At 35.9% G+C, this 25,857-nt stretch overlaps 2 protein-coding genes across 4 annotated transcripts; one reads left to right on the top strand and one right to left on the bottom strand.

Annotated features, from left to right (window-relative positions):
* Window positions 1–208: 208 nt before the first annotated feature.
* On the bottom strand, window positions 209–15,978 carry LOC119083900 (caspase-3-like). 2 transcript variants are annotated; one of them, XM_037193713.1, is made up of 5 exons: window positions 15,891–15,968; window positions 1,695–1,743; window positions 1,380–1,612; window positions 922–1,311; window positions 209–848 (listed from the first exon to the last, which is right to left on the bottom strand). In XM_037193713.1, exons 2-5 carry the CDS (start codon window positions 1,730–1,732, stop codon window positions 586–588), a joined length of 924 nt encoding a protein of 307 aa, XP_037049608.1. In that variant the 5' UTR covers window positions 1,733–1,743; window positions 15,891–15,968; the 3' UTR covers window positions 209–585. The 2 variants fall into 2 exon arrangements, with proteins under 2 accessions (XP_037049608.1, XP_037049607.1); XM_037193712.1 differs by having other exon boundaries at window positions 210–848; window positions 15,849–15,978.
* On the top strand, window positions 6,110–24,174 carry LOC119083898. 2 transcript variants are annotated; one of them, XM_037193711.1, is made up of 3 exons: window positions 6,110–6,459; window positions 16,063–16,248; window positions 21,945–24,174. In XM_037193711.1, the coding sequence occupies exons 2-3, from the start codon at window positions 16,073–16,075 to the stop codon at window positions 24,157–24,159; spliced, it is 2,391 nt and encodes a 796-aa protein (XP_037049606.1). In that variant the 5' UTR covers window positions 6,110–6,459; window positions 16,063–16,072; the 3' UTR covers window positions 24,160–24,174. The 2 variants fall into 2 exon arrangements, with proteins under 2 accessions (XP_037049606.1, XP_037049605.1); XM_037193710.1 differs by having other exon boundaries at window positions 6,110–6,515.
* The last annotated feature ends 1,683 nt before the right edge of the window (window positions 24,175–25,857 follow it).

Here is a 25,857-nt window from a genome sequence, read left to right as displayed (position 1 = left end):
CGTGTTTATGTTTCAGTTTGATTTTTGAAATTTGTTTTTTGTGGTGATTGTGACATTACAGGAGATGAAACCTTGTTCCTAACACGATAGTAAATGGGGGTTTTGCGCACACGATGTGTTGCCGAACTCGCTTCGCTCGTATCAGCAATCTCACATCTAGTGCGCAAAACAATCCCATTTACTATCTTATTATGAAAATAGCTATTTTTTTTGAAAAACTTGAAAAATACACATTTCTTAGATTTTTAACGATTTTTACCTCATTTTCGATCGATTTTTTCGACCGTTCCTTCAATTCCTACAAAAATTTCGTCCAAAGGGCTAAGATGCAGAATTTAATATCCGATAATTTTCTCAAAGACCGTTTTAGTCTAAAGTTTGATCTTCATGGGTCGATATAGCGAAGACTGAAAAAAGCCCGAATTTGGGCCAAAAACTGACTGATATCTCGAGAATGACCAGGAACTCAGCCTGGCACCCGAACTTTTCGTAATCAGTGCACCAAACTGCACCAAAAACGACCATCAGATTCTCCTCCCCTTTCATGGTCACAGGATGTTCCGTGGCCCCTGGACTACTAAGAGCCTATTTGGCTGATTTAGATTTCAAGTAATTAATCACACTTTTTGGAAGAAACAAAAACTTTCTCGTTAAAGTGCTGGTAAACATTGGAACTTGTTTAATGTTATCCAATTCACCAATTGAATCGGTTCGCCTCTTGGCCATTCTTCTACATGTTGTCGTGAGTACATCCATTATTTCTATCGAACTTTCCTTATTTGAATCAAGGACATCGCAAAATTCTTGAATAAACCACGAACCGTACTCATTACGAAAGGACAAATGATCTGCAAATTAATTTGTAAAAAAAAATATTACTTCATCGAAACAGTGTGCTGCGTGGATATGGAATCTGCTCACTGTCGTATGTACTGTAACAGAACAAAAAGTCCGCATTCAACGGATAAAATCCAGAGTATCCACATCCGATGTCCTTATCGTACAATGCATAATTTTCCAAATTATAAGCAACCGAAGTTGATATTTTCGAATCGGTTGGTGTACCATCAGAGGTACCGCCAGCAGGATTAAATGAAACGGATTTATTTAATTTATTTCCTCGACTAGCATTGATCATAATTATTTTCGGTTTCCCTGTTAGTTCTTCAATTTTATTTGGTTGCAGAGCATTTGCAATGTCTTTCAAACTAAAAGGATGATCGCTTGCCATAATTTTGTCATTGCCTTCTCCGTAAGTTAAAAATACTACCATCAGCGAACTGAATTCCTGTAAATTGTGCTGTAACGGCACTAATATGGAACAACAAACGAGAAATGTCATCATGAAAATGTTAATGGAAATAAAGCTTGTCACGTACGATGATATAATACTGAAAATATTTCTTTTACAGTTAGATCAACTCTAACTTCAACTTTAAACGAAAAATGGGAAAATGTGTCTCTGATTTTATTCAAGTCCAGATTGGCCCCAGTTCGAGGTTTGTATTTCCGTCCATCGTGAAAATTCACTTGATTGAACACCATTAGTAATCCTTTCGATTGCGAATATAGATGTTCATTCGTTGACAAGTCTTGTAAATTTATTAAGTGTCTGTAGCAGAGACAAATTTGTTCAAAATGATTACCCTAGTTTTTACTTATTTTTACAAATCGATAAGATGATGATCACTTACTTTGTGCTGGTAGTGTTGGATTCGTCAATTTTCCCCATATTGCTGAATTCTGAAAAATGTTGAGAAGTCAAGATTAGGTAAGCAGTTAAGTAGGTACGACATAATTTCATTACTACAGTGTTCAAGGATAGAGAAACCCAGTTGAATTAAACTGATCTCGGCCAGAAGCGCGGACTTTGGTTATGCTCATGGGAGCAAGATTATTTTTCTGAACTACACGTAAAAAATCTTAAGTCAACAATACAAAATGTTTTTGGTAGTTACTCTTCAATGAAATGTTGAAATTATCCACTATAAACATAACATAACTCATGGGTGACAATCGCATGCCCACGAAACCTTGAAAATGTGTTATTACGATTCGGATTATCTCAAGTAGTTGCTATAATCTATTAGATAAAAGTCTTACGTGTAACAATGGTATGGGCGATTTATCCCAGGATTTATCCTTCTAGACACTGGAATTTATCCCTCTAGACGGATAAATTCTGTCAATAAAGTCACATTTACCAACTCAAAAAATTGCAGAGACTTATCATCGCTTATACGATTAAACCAGCCTACCGAAATCGGACGCATTTTCCAGTGGACTTTTTACCATGTTCTTACAGAAATTTCTCGAGGTACACAATACGTACATGGTCGTGTGGGGTATCATTTGAAAGGTAATTTTATGGTCTTTAGGGCCAATACGAATAAAGTAGGTGGGGAGTAGTGGGAGCGGAGGGGTATTAGTCAAAAAAGTTGTGTATATGTCTTCCAGAGTCCTACGGAATTTTTTTCCCAAATTTTTTTAGCGTGAACGGACTTGCGTCACGGCTCTTTACTAACGTAGCGCCATGATAAGAGCCTCGTACTAGTACTCGCGCAAGCGCTCGTTTGAGTGCACGACTCGAAAATACATCCTTATAGCAGGAATGTACTAATATGTGAAAATCTCAATCCACTTTATGTCTGACAAGATGCATATTGTTTATGGGACACAGTGTACGTGTTGCAATCAAAAAGAAAATGTTCGAAGGCAGATAAAATCACAGTACGCTCTATCTTCCTTTTGTAAACATAGATAATCTATCACGATGGTGCTACAGTAAGCAACCACAAGTGTCCACTTGGGCGATTATGTTGGTCGCCTTCAGCTCGGGGTATACAAACTAGCTTCCTCAACCAAATTTTCCCTCAGGTTCTTAATTTCGTGTCGGTTGATGCATAATGTACGTTTTACCATACAGAAACGTATTAAAAACAAGGCATCAGAACAGTCGGAGCGTTTGTTGCGACTTAGCCCCGTACGACCCGTAATCCTATTTCGTCCGTAACCATAATACGTCCGTAGCCGTAATACGCCCGGAACCCTAATACGTCTACAACCCTCTAATGCGTCTGTTACCAAAATGCAAATCAAGTTGGGCATGGTCAAATTTACTGAAAGTGTTCATTTTTAAAATTGCGCATAGCGCAATTACGAAAGCCCGTACGAAGTACCTCTCAAATAAAACCAACAATTTACGACATTATTTTAGAAACCCAAAATTTTTTGCCAACTTTCCATTGGGTATTCAATTACCTCTCAAATAAAACAAAAATTAGCAAAATCGGATGATATTTACTCGATTTATGTGCAAAAAATACTTAGGGCCGAGTAGCGGCCTTAGTCCAAGGGCCCAAATTTGAAACTTTTTTCGCGACGTTCTTTTCGGTATTAAATTATCTCTCAAACGAAACAAAAATTAGAAAAATCGGATGAGATTTCCTCGATTTATGTGCAAAAAACACTTAGGGCCGAGAAGCGGCCTTAGTCCGAGAGACCAAATTTGAAACTTTTTTCGCCACGTTCTTTTCGGTATTCAATTACCTTCCATAAAAAACTAAATCTAGCAAAATCGGATGAGATTTACTCGATTTATGTGCCAAAAACACTTAGGGCCGAGTAACGACCTTTGAGCCCTCCCAACAAGCCCGCGTTGCATCTTACCCAAAAACAATGTTCAGCAACTTTGTTCTACTCGTCAATACCTTTCATTTGATATATTGCAAGCAGCCATTGCGTGCGTATTTCGGTAGATATCGTCGAAAGACTGAAAAACACCTATAGGGCCCTAGCTCTGGAAGGGCCGACCCTACCATGCCCATTTTCGAACTTGACCTTACTTTTGTCGATACCAATCGGGGAAAAAAAGAATTTAAAAAAAAGGTTGTGATTTACTCAAGCTAGAGGGGTCACGGACAGACGGACAGATGGACATTTTTAGCCCCGTACGAAGTACTGGGGGCTTATAAGATTAATATGCCGTTTGTAACACGTCGAATTGGAAGCAGACAGTAAGGTCAAAGCATTTGGTTATGTTCATAGATGACGAATCCGCAATAAAAAAAAATGTCCGTCCGTCCGTCCGTCCGTGACCCCTCTAGCTTGAGTAAATCACAACCTTTTTTCAAAATTCTTTTTTTCCCCGATTGGTATCGACAAAAGTAAGGTCAAGTTCGAAAATGGGCATGGTAGGGTCGGCCCCTCCAGAGCTAGGGCCCTATAGGTGTTTTTCAGTCTTTCGGCGATATCTACCGAAATACGCACGCAATAGCTGCTTGTGATATATGAAATGAAAGGTATTGACGAGTAGAACAAAGTTGCTGAACATTGTTTTTGGGTAAGATGCAACGTGGGCTTGTTGGGAGGGCTCAAAGGTCGTTACTTGGCCCTAAGTGTTTTTTGCACATAAATCGAGTAAATCTCATCCGATTTTGCTAGTTTTAGTTTTTTATGGAAGGTAATTGAATACCGAAAAGAACGTGACGAAAAAAGTTTCAAATTAGGGCCCTTGGACTAAGGCCGCTACTCGGCCCTAAGTGTTTTTTGCACATAAATCGAGTATATCTCATCCGATTTTGCTAGTTTTTGTTTCATTTGAGAGATAATTGAATGCCGAATATAATGATGGCGAAAAAAGTTTCAAATTTGGGCCCTTGGACTAAGGCCGCTACTCGGCCCTAAGTGTTTTTTGCACATAAATCGAGTAAATCTCATCCGATTTTGCGAGATTTAGTTTTTTATGGAAGGGAATTGAATACAGAAAATAACGTGGCGAAAAAAGTTTCAAATTTGGGGCCTTGGACTAAGGCCGCTTACTCGGCCCTAAGTGTTTTATGCACATAAATCGAGTAAATCTCATCCGATTTTGCTAGTTTTTGTTTCATTTGAGAGATAATTGAATGCCGAATAGAATGATGGCAAAAAAAGTTTCAAATTTGGGGCCTTGGACTAAGGCCGCTTACTCGGCCCTAAGTGTTTTATGCACATAAATCGAGTAAATCTCATCCGATTTTGCTAGTTTTTGTTTCATTTGAGAGATAATTGAATGCCGAATAGAATGATGGCAAAAAAAGTTTCAAATTTGGGCCCTTGCACTAAGGCCGCTACTCGGCCCTAAGTGCTTTTTGCACATAAATCGAGTAAATCTCAACCGATTTTGCTAGTTTTTGTTTCATTTGAGAGGTAATTGAATACCCAATGGAAAGTTGGCAAAAAATTTTGGGTTTCTAAAATAATGTCGTAAATTGTTGGTTTTATTTGAAAGGTACTTCGTACGGGCTTTCGTAATTGCGCTATGCGCAATTTTAAAAATGAACAGTTTCAGTAAATTTGACAATGCCCAACTTGACTTGCATTTTGGTAACAGACGCATTAGAGGGTTGTAGACGTATTAGGGTTCCGGGCTTATTAGGGCTACGGACGTATTATGGTTGCGGACGAAATAGGATTACGGGTTGTACGGGGCTAAGTCGCAGCAAACGCTCCGACTGTTCTGATGCCTTGTTTTTATTGCTGATTCGTTATCTATGAACATAGACAAATGCTTTGCCCTTACCGTCTGCTTCCAATTCAACATGTTACAAACGGCATATTAATCTTATAAGCCCCCAGTACTTCGTACGGGGCTAAAAATTAGCAACCAGAGATTTCAATTCAAAACAAAGCTGCGTATGGACTCATATCCACTAAATTGTAAAGTTTTCAGGTCATCTGTTCCATCCTATAATAATAACGTCGAATCAACGATATATACATGATACATGGCACGACGTTATTATTGTATGCATCGTTGCATCGTAAGTATGCTTACACAAAGTATCTTCATTAAAACTAACTTTTAAATTATTAATAACTATTCAATGTAATAGTCGTCACACACCGTCACTTCTGAGACACTCTCAGAACTTTACCATAACGGTGACTCTTTTTTACTTATCCATACACTACACATCAATATTTTACTCACAAATGGTTGGTGTTGTTTTTTTTTCTTTTCTTTATTAAACATCATTTTTGTTTCGAAAGAGGAACCAGTTGATACACATTAGAGTTTTCTGAATATGTTAAAACAAGAACACTCATACTGCTTAACTGGTTTCATTTCTTTTTCATCATGATATGACAGTGACCATATATTCCTTACATTGCTCACATTGCAGAGTATTCCTAACAGTTAGCTCCACGATTCAGTCAAACTCAGTCTTAAAATATCACTTGCCGAAGAAAGTTGTCAATAGGAAAACATTGTGCAGAGTGATCAGTCGATAGAAATTGTATAAGTGCGCTTTTATGGACAAAGTTGATTTAATACATCATTGTGTAAGACAGACGTGTTCCGGAAAAGAGTTAATATTCGAGAAAAAAAAAAGAAAAACAATTTTTAGAAATCTATAAAATATAAATTGGAAAACTTGATTTTACGTTTACGAAACTTTGTTCTTGTCAAAGAAAAAAGTGAGTTCGATCATTATATTCAAAAACGTTAGAGGAATTTTTATTCAAATATAACGGTAAGTTGTCGTTATTTTTGATGATTTTTCGATATTTGCATAGTAGCGGTCTGACTATTTACAGTTCATAGCCAACCGAAATTGGAATCTAGTAGTTCTCCTAAATTCATTTCAATAAACGATGTGCTATGAATTCATGATTTTAGAATATGCTTTATTAGGCACTAGATGTACTAATTGCCGTTGGTGTGCAAAATAAAACATTTCACCGAGTTGCACACAGCCAATGAAGACATTTAAGCTACTCAGCGCTCTCATATTATGATACTTAGTTCTGAACTTTTACCAATTTTTTTTACAAGGAAAGCCTTAATAAGACGAGATCGAAGTTAAATTATGTTAAGGAACTTGATTTCTCAGAAGAAAATAGTTATGTCTTTTTTGTTTTTGAAGTGCCGGACATTTTGTCTAAGATCTATCGCCCGCTGACGGACTCTAGCAGCTATTAGATAAGTATAGTTCCGAGTGATTTTACTTATTAAGGGTATTCCCGACGCGAGTTTCCTTTTTTATATTTGAGTATAAAGTAGAAAATTTTGACAGAACTAGCATATTGTTGAACGGCTCAGTAATTTGACAATAATTATCAACAAAGTATATTCGGATATTGATTTTATTGATGAAATCTGTAGAGCTCAGTCTCTGAAACTAGAGGCAGTGAGCTGATATTTTAATTTTTAGTTTTAGATTTTCATATAACTTTTCTTGGAAGTAAAATATTATTCTGACTTCTCTTGGCAAAGCTTATTAGGGTCTATGATGAACTACCCTAACAATAGGAAGGAGCTCCTTTTAGTAGCAATTAGTTTAGTACGCCATCGGCTCGGTGCATCCAAATCGGCAAAATAAACATTTTGGACAGATGTACAGACCGTGTTTTATCTGCCGAGAAGAGATATATCGAGATAAACTATGTAAGATTGGGTGCAGTGGAGGTAGTTCATTACACGAGGGATCAATACAAGATTTGGAAATTGCTATTTTGAAAAGGGTACAGTTGGCAAATCCGAGCCAAAGGCTACCTCAATAAACGTCGTGAAATTAACGCAAGATTTTTGTTTACGTTTGATGGTTCCAGCAGTAAAATTCGGGTAGAAATCGTGTGATAAGAGTTACTTCATTCACCCATCCAACGCATGCGGCTATTTGTGAAAAACGTTGCATGCAACTGGAATTTAAAAATTCTACTGATAACTGAATTTTTCCGTTATACTCTTAAGTATAGTTTCCACTAAAAAAGAGCACTCCGCTTAACCTCCGTTTACATGACAGTTGTAAAATAGAACAAAGGAACTGTCACGTAAACGGAGTAAAAAATTGAAATAAATTCAATTTCCACTCCGTTTGTGTGACAGTTCTTTTGTTCTATTTTACAACTGTCATGTAAACGGAGGCTAAACGGAGTGCTCTTTTTAAGTGGAAACTATACTTTAAAAAAGTACGTAGTTCAACAAAAATTTTGAAATTTGAATTTAAATTATCAAACGTCTCAAACAAACCGTTTAAATGCGGATGGATGTGACTACTGCCTAGGTTGTCTGATCTAAATATGGTCAATTAGAAAGAGATTTCAAAGAGGTAAAGCCCTCCAAAAAATAATCTTGAATTCTTAACGTTTAAGTTGACTATAAATGTTTAAAAAAAAACAGTCTCACACACGCTAATAATTAAAATACACCGCAAGACCATAAGACAAAAAAATCGTAAAACGAAATTCCATCGAATATAACATGAAGTTCCATTGACATAATATTTATGCTAATGAAGGTGCTAATTCACTGTAATGGTAAACAGGTAAACATTGCGTGTATTGTATTAACGGTACTTCTCATTTTGTAAAATCAACTTAATTTTGTTAATAACGTGCTTACGAGAATTTTTGATGATTTGACCCGTACCGAACATGCTAAACTATTGTATGAATTAATCCATAACTGATAGACATACCCAAAATCTACAACGAATTCTTAACCTTCTTCCACTTATTTTATTTATCGAAAAAAAATTTACTAGAAGTTTTATGAAGCTGTGCTACATTAAGAAATTGAATGCATAACGAATATCGATTCAAGTTCAATGACTTTCACACCGTATTATATACATCCACACCGTACATATGCATGTTGTTTATTAAATAACAACATCAAAATGCGACGAACGAAGAGTCTGTTATTATCGTGATCGGTAAGCATTTTTTTTTTCGTTTTATGTTGTTTCGTGAAAGGTCAGGAACTAAATATAATTAAAAGGAAATTTATTATAATGTTGGACAAGATGACTGATGAGAGTTTAAGTACGGGGGTTTTTCTACTTTAAAACAGTTACACAACATTCTTCAAGATGATCATTTTTGACCGATTTTTTCGTGTTCTATTCGATTTTAGAGCAAAATCACGGCATTGTAATATCAACATATGACATCTTTGCGGTTTGATATTTTTTACTTTAAATGTAAGAGACAATGATATTACGATCCAAAAAAAGTGAGCTCACGAAAATATAATTAAATTTGAAAGATATCTCAAAGCAACGCATGTCAAAAACTATAAATAATTTTTCCATGGGAACTTGTAAAATGAATGGAATATAGAATGAATTCCCGTTCAAGTTCTAGGCCATAATATTGAATATATTATTAAAAATAATGGTATAATGGAGGATAATAGAGCCAATACCTTTGGAAAACAAAAAGAGTTCGAAAATCATCAACATCTTATAGCATTACATAGCTCAGACGATTTTATTAAATTGTCGGCAGTATAGACCCGTCATTATCTTGCGCGCACGTTAGTCAGCGTGCGTGACGCAACTCATACACTAAAAAAAAGTTCTTTTTAGAGACTAAGGAGCTTTTTACGGTTAGTTTCTGACTTCGTTCCCTTGAACAAATAATCCCCCAAACGTAGGAACGACATTCGACATTCTGTAATCTGTGCATCCATACGAGTTCAACGAGCTATCACATGTCAAAATCGGTTTACATTTGGTTTAGATATCGAATTTCAAAGTTTAAGAGCTCTCACCCCTTGGCAAATTTTTAGGCTACATTTGTGCGCAAAAATATTCGTTTTTTGATGATTTCTCTGAACCAAAATATTTTTTTTGAAAAAGTAAAACCATTAAAGCATGCAAAGATATGTTACTTTTAAAGGAAAATGTGGTTTGTGAGTCATAACCTTACTTACTTGGAGAAACCCTCTCAAAATGTGTATTTTACACATTTTGCAAATGTTCCTCCAAGTGGTATAAGTCGTCAACCACAAACCAATTTTTCCTTTAAAAGTAACATATTTTTGCTTTTACTTTTTCAAAAAAATATTTTGGTTCAGAGAAATCATCAAAAAACGAATATTTTTGCGCACAAATGTAGGCTAAAAATTTGCCAAGGGGTGATGCTCTTAAGGATTAGCATTTGATTGAAAAAAACATTTTTATTTAGATAACTGAAATTGCTTACGTTACTTTAACGTTGCGTTAATTACTTTTTCGATGGATTGGGGTATTTTAGAGATGAGGAATGTGTTTCCATGTATGTTCCTAGATTTTGGAATTCGAGATGAATCTGGTTATAGCAAACGTTAGCTCACTATTCGAACCATACTTTCAAAAGAAAATACAATCGCTAAATCAAACTGGTGTGCATACGTTATTTTGCACCAGCTGGTCACATACAATTCCAAATGGGACCAGCTGGTGCAAGATAACGTATGCACACCAGTTTGATTTAGCGATTGTATATCATTTTTAAAAACAAACCCTTAAAGGGTAATAATGACGCAAGTCCTTGGGTAACTTACAAAATAACTGATATCGCTAAGGGTGATGCATTCTACTAATGTACTCAAAACTCTAACAAGAATTTAACCAAAACTTTTTATAAAAGAAAGAAATTGTGTCACAAGTGACAGGTGACTGTTAAGAAAATGCATATAGGATGGAATATGCAATAGTTATGTACGTAACAAAAATCGTATGGAGGTATATTATCGCACTAGATATCAGATATCCGAGGTGAAGCCGAGATCGGCAAGATATCGTGTGCGATATTATACCTCCATACTATTCGTGTTGCATACAACGTTTTATGCAATGAAGAAAATCGAATAAACACCGAAATTAATCTTAGTGTGACTTCAGGAACATGTGTCTTTTATGGCACTAGTGCGGTAAAACCCCTTGCAAATCCTTTATCGCACTAGTGCGATAAAATGCGTTCATACGACATTGAACACAGGCCGCGTAAGTTACAAATATCATCACTGAATTGCATAATATTTATGATATAGAGTGCAAAGTACTTTATTAGGCTCTAGATGTGTGTCATAATACACATAGTGAGCCTAATTAAGTACTTTGCACCGAGATTCATACAACGTTTTATGCCACAGAGGCATCAAGAGTTTGCAAATTTTGCATATTATGATGCTGAGTGGCATAAAGTATATAAACATACTCAAGGTAACGCAAACCCTCAGGGAATAGCAAGAAATACGAACTTTAAGTTTCGGGTGAATAAAAGATTTGTTATGTTGCGACTGAAACGTTTAACAGAATAATGTTGTTGGAACTGCGTTGTTTAGTATTGAGTTTTGCATGTGGCCAACATTATAAAAATTATATTCATCCGAAAGTAGGGATCCGTGCGTTCTTGCGTATTTGCGTTACCTTCAGTATGTTTATTTACCTTGGGAATATGGAGAAGAAAATAAGTAAAATTTAACGTAAAAGAACAGAAATGATCGCATGAGTTCATATTCATATCATTCAGAAATTTAAATAGCAACAATATAATTGTGCATTCATACACACCTACAACATTATATGTAAATTTATAATTGTCGAAAAAATAGTTTAGGCCGTGAATTAAACATCACGTCTCTAACGAATTCTGAAATAGAAAAGGTATGTAACATTTTTAAAAGTCTGATCATTTTTTGATGATAACGCAAATCAGGATTTTTATCAAGTGAATTTATCGCTATTTCGTTTGACTGATGTTAATTGAAGTAGGTTGTGGTTTATGGTAAAATGACTTTAATCGTACTTTTATAGTAACTTTCGTATGTTCAAAAATACAAAAACAAATCCATAGATGTGCGACTTGGACTGACCTACAATTTTCGTTTTTATTCTGCACGGTCGGGTTAATGCGTTGCCAAAAAATACGACGAAAACAACATTTATACATGTAAACTAGTCCAATGTCAATAACCATTTATATACAGATGTGTCAGTAGATGTATATTTAAGAATTGTTTGTACACTTGGAATGCCACAAATTTCTGAGTTGTGCAAATGAACTGCAATGCTCTAACAAAACCAAGTCGCTAAAGATTGTAAATATTAAGGGTTCATAAGGTTTGTTTATCTTCGAGAGGGAAGCTTTCATCGACAGCCACTAGAAAAGGTATATAATCTCCAGCAAAGATAAACAAAGACGCAAATAACCTAGTTACATTTGGTGTTTGCACGAAATTGAGCTATCACGGCCAAAAATATGTACTGACTACATTATCCACATATCGCATAATGATCTCAGCACTCCCGAAAACTGATCCGCGAAAAGTAATCAGTTTTTCAATCAGACAATGCCACGCAATAAGACTTTCAAAAATTGATCACTCCCTTTCACTGAATCGCTACGCATACGTACAATATGTTGTTAATATATGTATTGAAAGTAGAGATGTGCGGGTCTGCCTTTTTCCGAAACCTGCCAGACCCGAGCCCGCCCGAATGCACACTTTTAAAACCCGCAATTTTTCGACCCGAAACAACCAGAAACCTGCCAGAAACCCGATAAAATTTCAAATTGCTCAAACAAAATTCTGGCGCCTCTACAGGCCAACCGACGTTTCCTTGTGTGCAACAAAACGAAACTAAATTCACCACAAAGTAGGGTTGCGTGCGTAACTGCGCATTCACCTTCAATGTTTATACACTTTGATATCAAAATGGATGAAATTTGGCATTTTATGTAGTGAAATGCTGTTTGGAAACAAAATCTAAAATAGATGTTTGCATATAGTTCTGCTATCTGTTACTAGTACATACATTTCGTCATAAAACTACTAATGTCAGCGCTCTATTTTTTTGTGAATCGACTACTTTGTTATGACATTCCATGGGTATTTACCGGAGTTTAAGATCAACCCAACCTGTCTATGGCCTTGGAACAAATCAAAGGTATTTTCTTTGGCCAGAATCCGTTGAGCCAACATATAATTAATTTTCCAAAGAATCCAAAGATATATGAATATATCACTAGGGTCAAAAAGGTGTATTTTTGGACCGCCTAAATATAACAGGAAACATAGCTAACGCCGACCCGTACGAAACACCTATTCGTATCAAAAGCCTTTAATGTGAAACTCTTCATTTCTCTTACTTCATTTTCTTCTCTGCTGAAAAACTATTCTCCCTTTAAAATCACTTACATTATCCACTCTTTGCCTTGTTATCATATACAACTAAATTGCCGGAGGCAATATAGACAGCCCCGTACGAAGTCAACTTTCATAAATTCCTATTTAAACAGCTATATACCGCTATATTTACCTATATTTTCCTATAAATAAACATTTCACAGATGAATATGCTATTATATAGCTCTATATGCCTGTATATAGCTCAATATAGGTGAATATAGATATATATAGATTAGGGGGGTCCAGAATCGTATGGGAAAATAAAAGTTTCGAGAAAGTTGGCGGACCCCGGGGAAAACGAACCTATATGACCCACTGATAAAAAATATATATGGGGCCGATGCGATCCGAGTTGGTTTATGGGTCGCGCAATGACGAAATATGTGAAAAACCACGAAAATGAGGGTTAATGAAAAATTGAACGTAACTAACAGATGCTGAGGTCACTTCTTAAGGTGAGTTGGATTATTTCACTTCAGAATAATCCAAAGAGACCGATTTAATGATTTGTAAGTGCATTCGCAGCTCTTAAGTCAGTCATAGATTCGTAATCTGTTCACTCAGTCTTTGGGTTCTTCCAAAACATTTATGGGATTTGCATCGGATATATTCATGTCTAACGAGAGCTTATGGCATAAGCTTTCATTGCAAAAAGAAATTTTTTCGAAAACAATTTTTTGAAGCTATATAGAAATCGATTTTGGTGCAAAAATGTCAGGGTCGTGAACTCAGGCAATTTTCAAATGACTGTTACGTCAAGACACCAACTTGAAACTTATTGTGTGTGGGCTCGTTAGAAAGCCACTGTCATTACCTTTACAACGACACCTAACACTTAATTTAAATAGTGACCTCGCCTGACTTTGTATTACTTGGAAATTATATGTCGATTTTTGTCTATATCGATATTGTTAGGTGTGCCCAGACGATATAAAAATTCCAAAAAGTGGAACCAACGCATTTTTGTTGCTTTTGCATCTAATCTAAGTTGTCTGGACCAAAAAAGTTTGATATTGTCGTTAAAAAAAATTTCCCATACAAAGTAATGGAAAAAATGTATGGAAAATTTCAGTGTTTTTTCACACATTTCGTCCTTGAGCGACCCATAAACCAACTCGGATCGCATCGGCCCCATATACAATTTTTATCAGGAGGCCATAAAGGTTTATTTTCCCAGGGGTCCGCCAACTTCCTCGACACTTTTATTTTTTGGACCCCCCTAATATAGATGTCCACATATGGAATGCCTGAAACACCCCACACACTTAACACATTATTTCCATGTTAACAGAAACTCTCTAAGCATCATTTTTCCCACTTTATATCGTTTTACTAAAATCCAATATGGCCGCCGGCAGCCATTTTGTTAGGAAACCGAAAATAGTACCGACGCTTTACATTCGTTAATACCTTTCAAACAAAAAAAAATCATGAAATTCGGTCAAAATTTACTCGAGATATTGACAAAATACTCCACGTTCACTGTACGGCCGAGTAGCCAGATAAGAGCTCACTCCAAGAGACCTAGCTCACGCTCCGGAGAACATAATTTCATAAACTTTTTTTCCCCTGATTGGTACGGTCAATACCTATCTAATAAAGCTAAAACGAACGAAATATGTTCAAATTTGGCCGACCTACAAGCAAAAACTGATTGCCGCACTGTGTCTGTTTCACACCAAGGGGTCTACCTCACAAGTCGGTCATCCGATTTCCATAAACTTTTTTTTGTCGATCGGTATTGTAAATACCTTTTATTTGACGTATCACTTACAAGTTTAACGTTTAAATGTCCGGAGATATCTTCGAAAAACCGTAAAGCACTTATTGGGCCACAGCTCGGGAGGGGTCGATCCAAAATCACTCATCTCCGAACTTAGCCTGTCTTTTGACATTACCAAACGGGAAAAAAAAGAATTTTCAAAATCGGATGCGTTTTACTCAAGTTATCGTGCAGACAGACAGACGGACATTTTTTTTCGCGGATTTGGCATCTCTAGACAGCCACAATAGGTTTCCCCTTACTCAGGGAGTCCAATTCGACGTGTTACAAACGTATGCGTAAACCTATAAGACCCCAGTACTTCGTACGGGTCTAATAATAGTTATTTGTGACATCGAATGAAAATTTCTTTTATTTGGCTCTAGATGTGTAATTATGTGCCGCAGGCGGTGTGTCATAATACACGTCGTGAGCCTAATAAAGTACTTTATGCAATTCAGTGATGATATTTGTAACTTATGCCGCCTGTGTGCAATGTCATATGAACATATTTTATCGCACTAGTGCGATAAAGGATTTGCAAGGGTTTTTATCGCACTAGTGCGAAAAAAGCCACGTGTTCCTGACTTCATACTACGATTATCTTCTATATTTATTAGATTTTATTCATTGCAAAAAGCGTTGTATGCAACACGAATCGTATGCTGGTATATTATCGCACACGATGTCTTGCCAACTTCGGCTTCGCCTCGGATTGGCAATCTGACATCTAGTGCGATGATATACCTCCATATGATTCTTGTTCCATAAATAACTATTGCACCGAGATTCATACAGCGTTTTATGCATCTAAAGTTCGCAGTTTTCGAACATTATGAGACTGAGTTGCATAAACATTTTCTTTAAAAATATTAGAGCATTTCGGAGACATAAGTGTAGAACGTACTTTCTATCGAGAAAAAGAAAATTTCGGTAAAAGGCGTATGGACTTATTATATATTATAAATTTTCCCACAATTAACTTTCGTTTCAATAAACGAAAGCAGAAAGTTAGCCATAATTATATATCGACTTCAAAAGCACTCGAACAACCATTTTAAAAAAATGTGACAATTATACTATTTTTAATTTAAAAAAAATACGTCTAAGCGATTAATCCAATATTGTATAGCCTAAACTTACGCCAATACTATCAAAAATTATGGTCGTTGTTTGATGACTCACATATCTCTGTTACATTCAAATATCGAAAAACACCGTTTCTGCGTAGTCGCTTACGAAACTGATCAACATCAACTGAAACAATATCTTATTTGTTGATTTTTTAATAAAAATTATCTATAAGCTATTGGCAGAGGCGGACTTTGTAAAACTAAAATAAATTAAATTCTTCCAGATTCGTAAAAATGAAGTGGATGTACTTCGTGGTATTTTGTGCAAGTGTGGTCAACCGAACGCACGCACGGCCTGGACCGAACGAATTCACACACAACAACTCCATTAACACTACCGAAGCGACTCCGACAGTCATTCCGGCAATACCAGCAGTGTTCACAAAAGACGATGAACTAATGATAAGAAGGTATCTACAACGTCTAAATAACTCACGTTCACAGAATGTAGAAGATCACGACGGGTCAAATAACAGCATTTTGAATAATTTTCTAAAAATAAGCATTGATGACTTGAAACAAAATCGCTTCACGTCCATACATTCAACAATTGATCCCGATTCACAACCGTCTAAATCTTACCATAACGGTATTCCGAATCGCTACTATGAATATGAAATCAATGAATCCGGAGATCCTGGTTACATTAACGTTCCACATAGCCACAGACCACAAACTGCCATTTTTACTAATATTAAACCGGTTTTCGAACTCGAAAGCGTTAACCCATACCCAACTCGCTATGCTGGTGTAGTTAGACCAACTTTCGTTACGACTCCAACCGAAGCGACTTTAATTTCTCCACTGTATCATTCGTCCCCAACAAAGGTTACAAAGTATCATTTAATAACACCAAAGCCAGGGTTTAATGTCAGACCAACACATCGACCATACGTTAACGTTTACGGATATGATCCAGCCGATCCCGATCCTAACTATGACGATGACGATTACAACCACGTAGACTCGCTTAATTTCGACAATGGGTACAACAATCAACCGTTTAATGTAAAAAAGAAAAAGAAAAAGAAATGCAAAGAGTCTCCAACGAATCAGTATGATCCTGACTGTGAGGAGAATTTCAAATTGACATTGACCCAAAATGTTGAAACAACAACTGCAGGACATGTTATTAAAATTCCAAATAAAGGGACATCGACTCATGATAACAAAGTGGATTTAGGAATATTCGATGAGAAGCAAAAGGATCCTAATTGTATCGGGGGATGTTGTGATGGTACTTGCATTGAACCATATCCACCAGTTCCAATACCCAATCGTCCTTTCGTTCCACCACTACCTTTCCCACAGCCCTTTCCAACGCCTAATAATCTACCGTTTCCAATTCCACAACAGATCGCACCGATAGCACAAGCACCTTTACCTCAAACGAGACCAATTCTATCAGTTCTTCCAAGTTTGGTTTCTGCTGGATTAACGCCACTAGGATTGATAACCAAACCGAAACCAAAACCAGATGATGAAGATGATGACTTTGACTTAGATTTTTTTGATTTTAATTTTGGCGGCATGAAGTTCGGGGTGAAAAAACTAATGAAGAAATTGTGGCCCTTCGCTCCGTATTTACTCGCTTTGAATCCGTTCAGTTTGGGATTTTGGACGGTGGTCTTTTCGCCAGTTTTATTGGTTGTTGCTGGCGGCACAGCTTTGATTCTATTTCTCTACCCGTGGGTTTCAAAAATGATAGTACAAACGAGGCAAAGTTCGTCGGTTATAGTTCATAAACATCCTGGAAAACGACCACCACTTCCTGGTCCCTGGCGTGTTACTCCACATCAAAGTAGTGGAGTAAAGTGGACAATTAAACCGAAACCCAAAACATTTCAATTTCCTAGACGCAAGAAACGCTTTGTCAATTTTGCCCACAATCATGGATATGACGATGATTACGGGTATGACTTGATGGCGTATCGATATTTCAAGAGATTCTGACTAAACAAAATCTCCAATACATTTTTCTGTGTATATTCCATCTCTGGCATAAATTTTCTCTTTCTATACCCCAGACATTCAACAGATAAAACAAACAAATTTTAGATAAGATAAAATTCGTGTTACCTTACTAGCAATCGAAACATCAATGTAAATTGTACGAATTCGTACTAATACAAAGATAATTGTGAACGGGGTTTACTAATAAATATAACAGAATGTTATTAATACGCTGTAAATTAACCATCAGCACTAAAACATGAATACCTCAGTCTCATTATCAGAAACTAATCAAAAAATATAATTTAGCGGACATGTAGTTAATAAATTTATAATTTAACGAAATAATTTAATAGTATTAAATACGCTTGCGATGATGAAAGCATGCGCTTAGTAGTAGTTTATTGATCACGTAACTGCTTCCAAATTTTTGTATTGACGCGTTGGAAATCTGTATAGACCAAGCCAACCAACGTTCCAATTACACTAGGTGAATACAACATTTTGGAGACTGTTGCGTACTTTGTTTTATCTGACAGCGGCAGGCTAACAGCAAAAAGAGTTTTTTTCCTACCGCTAGCAGATAAAAAAAGCTGTGGAATATTGTAAAATTATTTTAATAATTTGTACACGCACGGAATTTTGAAAATCGACTCATTTCTCGCTTTTTTGTTTAAAACACAGTGTTTTACTTGAGTTTTTGATTCGTCCATATAAAAATACATGCAAAATTCACAAAAACACAAGGAAACCACAAACAAGAAAATGTGTGGGTTGTTTAAATGCCGTACGTGTACGCTACGAGAAAAGTAAGAAGTCACCTGTTCAACGTTCACAGTCCAACTTGTTCGATATCCACGTTAATGTATGTATATACAAATACTTAAGTATAGTTTCCACTTAAAAAGAGCACTCCGTTTAGCCTCCGTCTACATGACAGTTGTAAAATAGAACAAAAGAACTGTCACGCAAACGGAGTGGAAATTGAATTTATTTCAATTTTTTACTCCGTTTACGTCACAGTTCCTTTGTTCTGTTTTACAACTGTCATGTAAACGGAGGCTAAACGGAGTGCTCTTTTATGCCCAATAACATGGATACCGTATGAAACTATTACTGCTATAATGCTGTAAGTGAAAAACATAAAATTTAACAGAAAATTATTTGTATTATCTCGAATCGTACATAAATCGACTGAGGAATCACCCCTTTTTCATAGCACAAAACCAAAAAAAGGATCTGAAAGCTGCAGTGATATCTCTTAGAGTACATGTAGGCTTATGGCTTATTTACACACTTAATTTACACGTTTTTGGATGGTTTCTGATTTTTGAAAAAGTAATTCGGTTTATTGTTTTTTCATCTTTTAAAATGCCCGTTTTCAACCGAATTTTTCCATAAATTGCACAAATTTCTCGTCACACTTCAATTTTCATAATACAAATGCTCATTTCACAGATTCCTGCCATTGATTTTGTTGCTTTAATGGTTTCACTTTTGCTAATTTTATTTAGTAGTTCACACAAAAGAAATAAAAATAATTGAAACTGAAGCCAACAGACAAAATGGCGGCAGCCATTTTTATCGGCTGATCTGAAATTTCTATGGAATTATTGACGATTTCACCTATTAAACGTTAGGTGTCACCACCATTAATTTGTTGTTTAAAAACTAAATGGATGGAAACTTTTAAGGTTCTTTTTCAACTGAGACTTTCTTGTCTTATGACGTCACATAACAATGTGATCGGGTTGCCAGATAGTTGGTCTGCTGACTAAAAACGGACTAGCTCTCTAGTTCTCTAAACACCGTATGTGAAAGAAGTTGTATTATAAACGTTGAATAGATGAGTTCTTATTTTTGTCGAACTGAAAGTGAATGTTACAAACACCCCTGAAAATTCAAATTTTATACTTATTGTTCTGTCTGATGGGTATGGGGGAGTTGTTGGAAGTTCTTTTTTAAATCAATTTAGAATTCAGTGGACTGCATTGACATTTGTATAGAAATTTGATTTAACTATTTTTCAGCTGGTCCACTCATGCAATCAAAAATGCTTTACGTCTGTACAAGGGTGGAATAGTTACAATCACGCTTGTGGTAGTGGTAAAGACGTAGAAGCAGTTTTGTTTGTATGACTAGACCCTCTCGTAAAAGGTAAATTCGCTGGGATTGAATAAAAGACCGTTGTATTTCGCAAAAGTAGGTAGAATTGAACGGAACGCTTGACCCTAACATTTCATGCATATTAATTCGTAAAATATTAATTTTGTTATTAGAAAAATTGCTGTAAAATTAACTAAATTTACTGATGACAGAAAATAATTTTGCTTGTACAAATAAACAAGTTTGCTGACAAAAACAAAAATTTTGCTGTCACATAAGAATTTGTTAGTATTTTACATAACTAGGAATAAAAAGATGAAAAATAGAGTTTTAGTGTGAATTTTGGTGATCCGAGGCGTTGCAGAGGTCAAATAAACACGAAAACTAGACTTTTTATTTTTATCCCGAGTAATGTATAGTTATTTACGTATCGATTGAGTAGGCCGAAAGAGTTACGTATTAAGTTTTGTATGCTTGCTAAGAGGACCGAAAGTAAAGAAATGTCAATTCAAGGGGCGAAAGCGAAAGCAGCTTTACTTTCGGTCCTCTTAGCAAGCATACAATAGTTATTTACGTATCGATTGAGTAGGCCGAAAGAGTTACGTATTAAGTTTTGTATGCTTGCTAAGAGGACCGAAAGTAAAGAAATGTCAATTCAAGGGGCGAAAGCGAAAGCTTTCGCCCCGCGAATTGACAGCTTTACTTTCGGTCCTCTTAGCAAGCATACAAATGTATTTTACATGCTGAGTACGTCGAAAGACGTTCTTGGAACATGAAAAGGAAAGTACGGTTTTCGACACATGTAACATGTAAAAGGTGAAATTATACGGTCTTGAAATTTCAGTTCAAGGTAGAACTGATCGATTGAATCGATCAAAAGTAACTTCCAAGAACGCCTGTTGCCCATTCCCAGTTCAAATTTTAAGTATTTATTTTCATTTTCAGGTTTTCCTATCTATAAATAAAATTTTAAGTAAAGATCAGTTTGACTAAGCAATTATATATATAAACGAATATTTGGTCAGATAATGCAATATATCAAACTTCTCAGAAGCATTGAGAGTGGAAATATTCGGATTACTCTACATACAGATATGAATTGCAGTTGAGTTATATACTAAAGTTCTTTTTGTAGAATTTGTTGTATACAGTACAGAGGTAGTGCCTAATGTGTGAGACAGCTAAGACGAGCCGAAACCATAGTATCGAGAAGACTTCTACCAGAATGGCATACGAAGTGTACTCCAAAAAAACATTATATTTTCAAAGTCTTGGTTAAACTTAACAACGAAAATGTTCAATTTATTCTTTACTGCTTTTCTGCTGCATTTGAATCAAAATTATCGTAACCATTTTCAAAACTCATTTTTTCTTTTAATGTATTCATTTTAGTGGCTTTAAATCTAACAATTTGCTAATTTATGTGAAACTTTAACTCGAATCATAAATGACATTTATATGCATGACTTTAATTAATTATAGATACGTTATAGCTCTATAGATTAATTTAATTATTATTTTTTGTATTCAATTGTGATATAAAACCGATGATGTTGAATCAAAAATATTTTATTTGTACTAACAAGCTGAAATGTCAATAATAAACCTAATGGAAACCATCAACTGACTCAATATGCTTAGTTTCGTTTTTGTGTCCGGTTTACGCATTTGGAATACGTTTGGCCTCCTAATGCTTTCATTATACCATATCAACCAAAGTTGTATATGAGGAGGTTACGGCGATCGCCATTGTTTTTATCGCAAAAACAACATGGGCTATCGATAACTCAAACTGCGTTTCAATACAAAATTACAACTGAACGGAAATATCGCTACAATTATGTATGAAAATTAGAGCATAGTTCAGTGGATTTTTTGCGATAAACGCCACAGCGATCAGCGTTACCTCCCCATGTACAGTCTTGATATAAACCATCTCATCTACACATATTCCGCATGTTAATATTTACATTGAATAGTTATACAAAACTAAGAATACTTTACACTTACATTTCCAGTACATACAATTTCATTACTTTGCTTCCAGAACACAGGACACTGATACGGGCACTATCGAAACTATAACACAAACCTCACCAAGAGTTCAATCTGAAGTTAAACCTATTCAAACACAGTCTGAGCCAATTGATTTAAATACTGTGTCCACTGGAACACTTTTAGTAGACGAAAAACGACATTTAGGCGTTGCAGTTCCAGTTACGATGGAGGAAATCGAAAAAGAACTGGCATCTCAATCGAGTCTTCGTGAAACTTCAACTTCAAAAGATGGGATTTCTACTTGGATTCTACTAAGTGGAACCAGTCCTACCGCAGCACCAGAGATGTCCAGGAGTGGCGCTGAAAATCAAAAAGTCGATAAAATTGCAAAAATTCGGGACAATTCAAAGGCACCAAATAAAGCTGCAGTAAAATCTTCTCAAGCTAATAATAAGATCAAACCAAAGCCAAAAACGACAACTCCCCTACCATCCACTATTAATAATTCCGAGTTAAATACGAGTAAAATTGACATTCTTCCAGAGCCAGTTCCGCTTACACAAACGCCAATACTAAAACCGAAGAAAAAGCAAACTACAACAACAATCACTACAACTCCGCAAACACCCGAAGAAGTAACTGTTACGGATATCACAGGTGATATGATTTCAACCACCAAGGAAACACCTGTTCCGTTCTTAGTACTTGAGCCTAAGGATGCAGACTTTGATTTACCTCAAGACCGATCACCGGGAAAAACAACGACAAAAAAACCTAAGCGAAACAACAATAAAACAAAGAAGAAGAACAATAAGAAGCCGAATAACAACAGTCATCTAAACGATATAAAGAATTCAACAAAGACAGCAATTAAGAAAAAGGAGAATCCGATCGGAACAAAGATCTACAATTATCTATCTAGAGAGATGATGCCAGCAGTGGGATTGTTAGGTTTAGTTCTAACAGCTGGTTTAGCCGGATACTTTGTAGGTCCATTCGGTGCATTGAGACGATCGTACGATGTTGCTGATCGAAAAGATGATCTGTACTATTACAACAACGAAGAATATGCGGGAACCGACGGGCAATATGAAGAAGAAGTATTTGGAAAAGTTATTGCAGGAATGCCATTAAACACGAATTACCGAAACAACGTGCGTTACAACCATCAGAGACCAAATTATTATCATCAGAGTCCATCCAAATATCCACAACAATACAATAACAGATACAGAAACACAGCAAATCAACAATTTCAGCAACAGCAGCCTGCACAACAATTATCATACAGTGGTTATCATCCAAATACACAAAACCATGCTGCTAACTATCAAAGAATTCACCATGCAGCCCCAGCTTCACAGAATGTTGTTAGTCAAAAATCCATCTCGAGTCCAATTTTCGCCATTCAACCATCGTCGGCATCGACAACTGTCAAGTCAACACTTACCACAACATTACCAGCAACTGTTGTACACGAAATTAACAAGCTTCCTAATAAAAACGTGGACGATGCGTTGCAATCAGCTGATTCTATGGTGGACAACCCGAACGAATTGAAAAGGCGGACGCAATTTGTCGTAGGAAGTGTGGTGCCAGAGACAAATGTGATGGATATGAACAACGATCGGGATAAAACTGTTGTAGTGCCTGAACACGGTCCTCGTCGGCGCCGTTCGGTTGAAGGTACAGCTCCGAACCGGAAAGCTGTTGAATCTGATCTAAAAAAGCTTGAAAATTCATATGACCAGCTGAAGAAACGAGTTGATTCAATGGAAAAAAACGAACACATATTGAAAGAAATGAAACACATTGACTACGAAATTGGCAGGCTGCGCAAAGTTATTGCCGAGATAAAGGATATTGAACAGTTTCAAGATGAACTGCATATAAAAGGAAAAAATCGATTCCTAAGTGATACTATCACAAGTGGTGTCATTCACATAAGCGAAGGCATAAAATTTGTCAATGAATTACTAGACAATCCCATAGAGATAGAGAGTAAGATATCAAATAGAGAAGCAATGATGAGAACCGTTAATGGCGAGAAGCCATTGAATGATACGTTGCAAAAGAAATCCGATGTTTCAACATCCGATACCTTTGAGCCAACTGAACCGCCATCTGGCATCATGAGTTTATTGAAGATATTGGAGTTAAAAGCGGCGTTCGGTGTGAATGTTTTAAGAAGTATACGACCGGCATTCGATAGAGCATTTCAAGATGTTTTTCATGTACCCACTCAAGAATCAGAGTCGACATAATCGCGCAATGACTGCTTATTAATAGATAATTATGTAAAGACAATCGGAAATTCTGTATAATTAGATCATAGTAGAACTAATACTTCAACAAAAAAGACTTATAAGATCGCTGATCGCACAGAAAGTTTCTTTTTTTCGAATTTAGATAATATGAAGACTCGATATTTTTATTCTCTAATTGTAATTCAAGTTAAAAAGGTATCTTGTCAGAACTCACTCCTTGTGAAAGATAATGAGGGATATCTCCTGATTTTTTATACGTTGATTCTGAAACAGTTTTGTAATTTATTTAATTTATTCTATTTATATTAGTACCTTAATACGATTAGAGAAATTTCCATTAATTGAAATAAAGTCTTACCAAAAATATAAAAAGAGGTGTACATTTTCGATCTAGGGCAGAAGTCTCTGTCTTTTAAAAACTGAAGGAGATCCCAGGAGAATGCATAGAAATTTGTAGTTATACCAAAGAGATGCTGGAGAGCTGAATATTCCTGGACGCTGAATATGCTAGAGGCGGCACTGGCCATCACCGTAAACAACCCTATTTGACTAAATTTAAAAAAAAAATCATAAACGGAACAGTCTAGAAATGTCTTGAAAGCACTTTACTAAGAAGACTTTAAAACACGAATGAAAATTGGTAATGTTTTTGGAAGAAACTACCAACAAATGCACGTACGAGTGTTGTGCAAGAACGAATGAAGGTTCGTTCTTCCTTCGTTTTTGCACAACACTCGTACGTGTTTTTGTTGACATTTTCCAGCTATGTGCTAGCTTGACCACATGTCTCGCATGTGACTGCATGGCTAGGGATAAAGCGGAATGAAAGTTTTTTTTTTTATTCAATAATCATCCGAAATTACAAATAAAATATTTCGATATTTGGATAGCGACGAATGACAGTTTACTTTCATTTTGCTCATGATTCGCTAGACTTGTACATGCTGATGTTGATGTTGGCAAATATAATTCTTTAAAATTTTTAAGGAACTATGAAATTGCATAGCACTGTCTCTCAGATCGAAACAGTGGCAGAAACCATGTCGCTAAGATACAGCCATAAAGATGTCTTTTTTGAGACACAAAGAAGGTTTTTCTAGCGTGGCTTCGAAAGTAAATTTTCGAGAATATAAATTCACACAGAAAATGAAAGATATTGATCTCACCAAATAGGGGAAAAAGTTCATGAAAATCGGCGAAGTAAGTAATATCGAGAGTAATATCCCTGAAATGAGGTGAGGGTGTTGAGGAATTTCGCGCCGTGTCATTCACAATATCCTACAAAGTGACATTTTCCTTATACAAAATGTGTCATTTTGTCAATTATTGTGAAATTCCGCGAATTGCGCGAAATTCCTAGCAGCCGTGGACCAGCTGAAAAACAAATACAACAAATTGCGTCACAATCGGAAAAATAAGATCACTGCGCGTATTTAATGTATTTTCATAGGCAACATATTCAATGAACAATCCAGAAAGTTTTACAAAATTGTCAAATTGTGCACCCTATGTTTAATTTTATAGACCTACTTGAGATCTACTTGCTTGGCTTTTTCTTCTATCATGTCGAATATATATTTTGAGAAATATATAGCTATTTCATAGAACGGAAAAATACACATCCACAGTAATTTTATCAATTGAGTGAAACCATGATAACAAGCACCACAATTTATGTAAACGTTAGATTGTATT

The sequence above is a fragment of the Bradysia coprophila genome, unplaced genomic scaffold (assembly GCF_014529535.1).
Source record: "Bradysia coprophila strain Holo2 unplaced genomic scaffold, BU_Bcop_v1 contig_70, whole genome shotgun sequence".
Classification (NCBI taxonomy): domain Eukaryota; kingdom Metazoa; phylum Arthropoda; class Insecta; order Diptera; family Sciaridae; genus Bradysia; species Bradysia coprophila.
The sequence above is the reverse complement of the archived record's forward strand: the minus strand, read 5'-3'. Positions and strand labels throughout refer to the sequence as shown.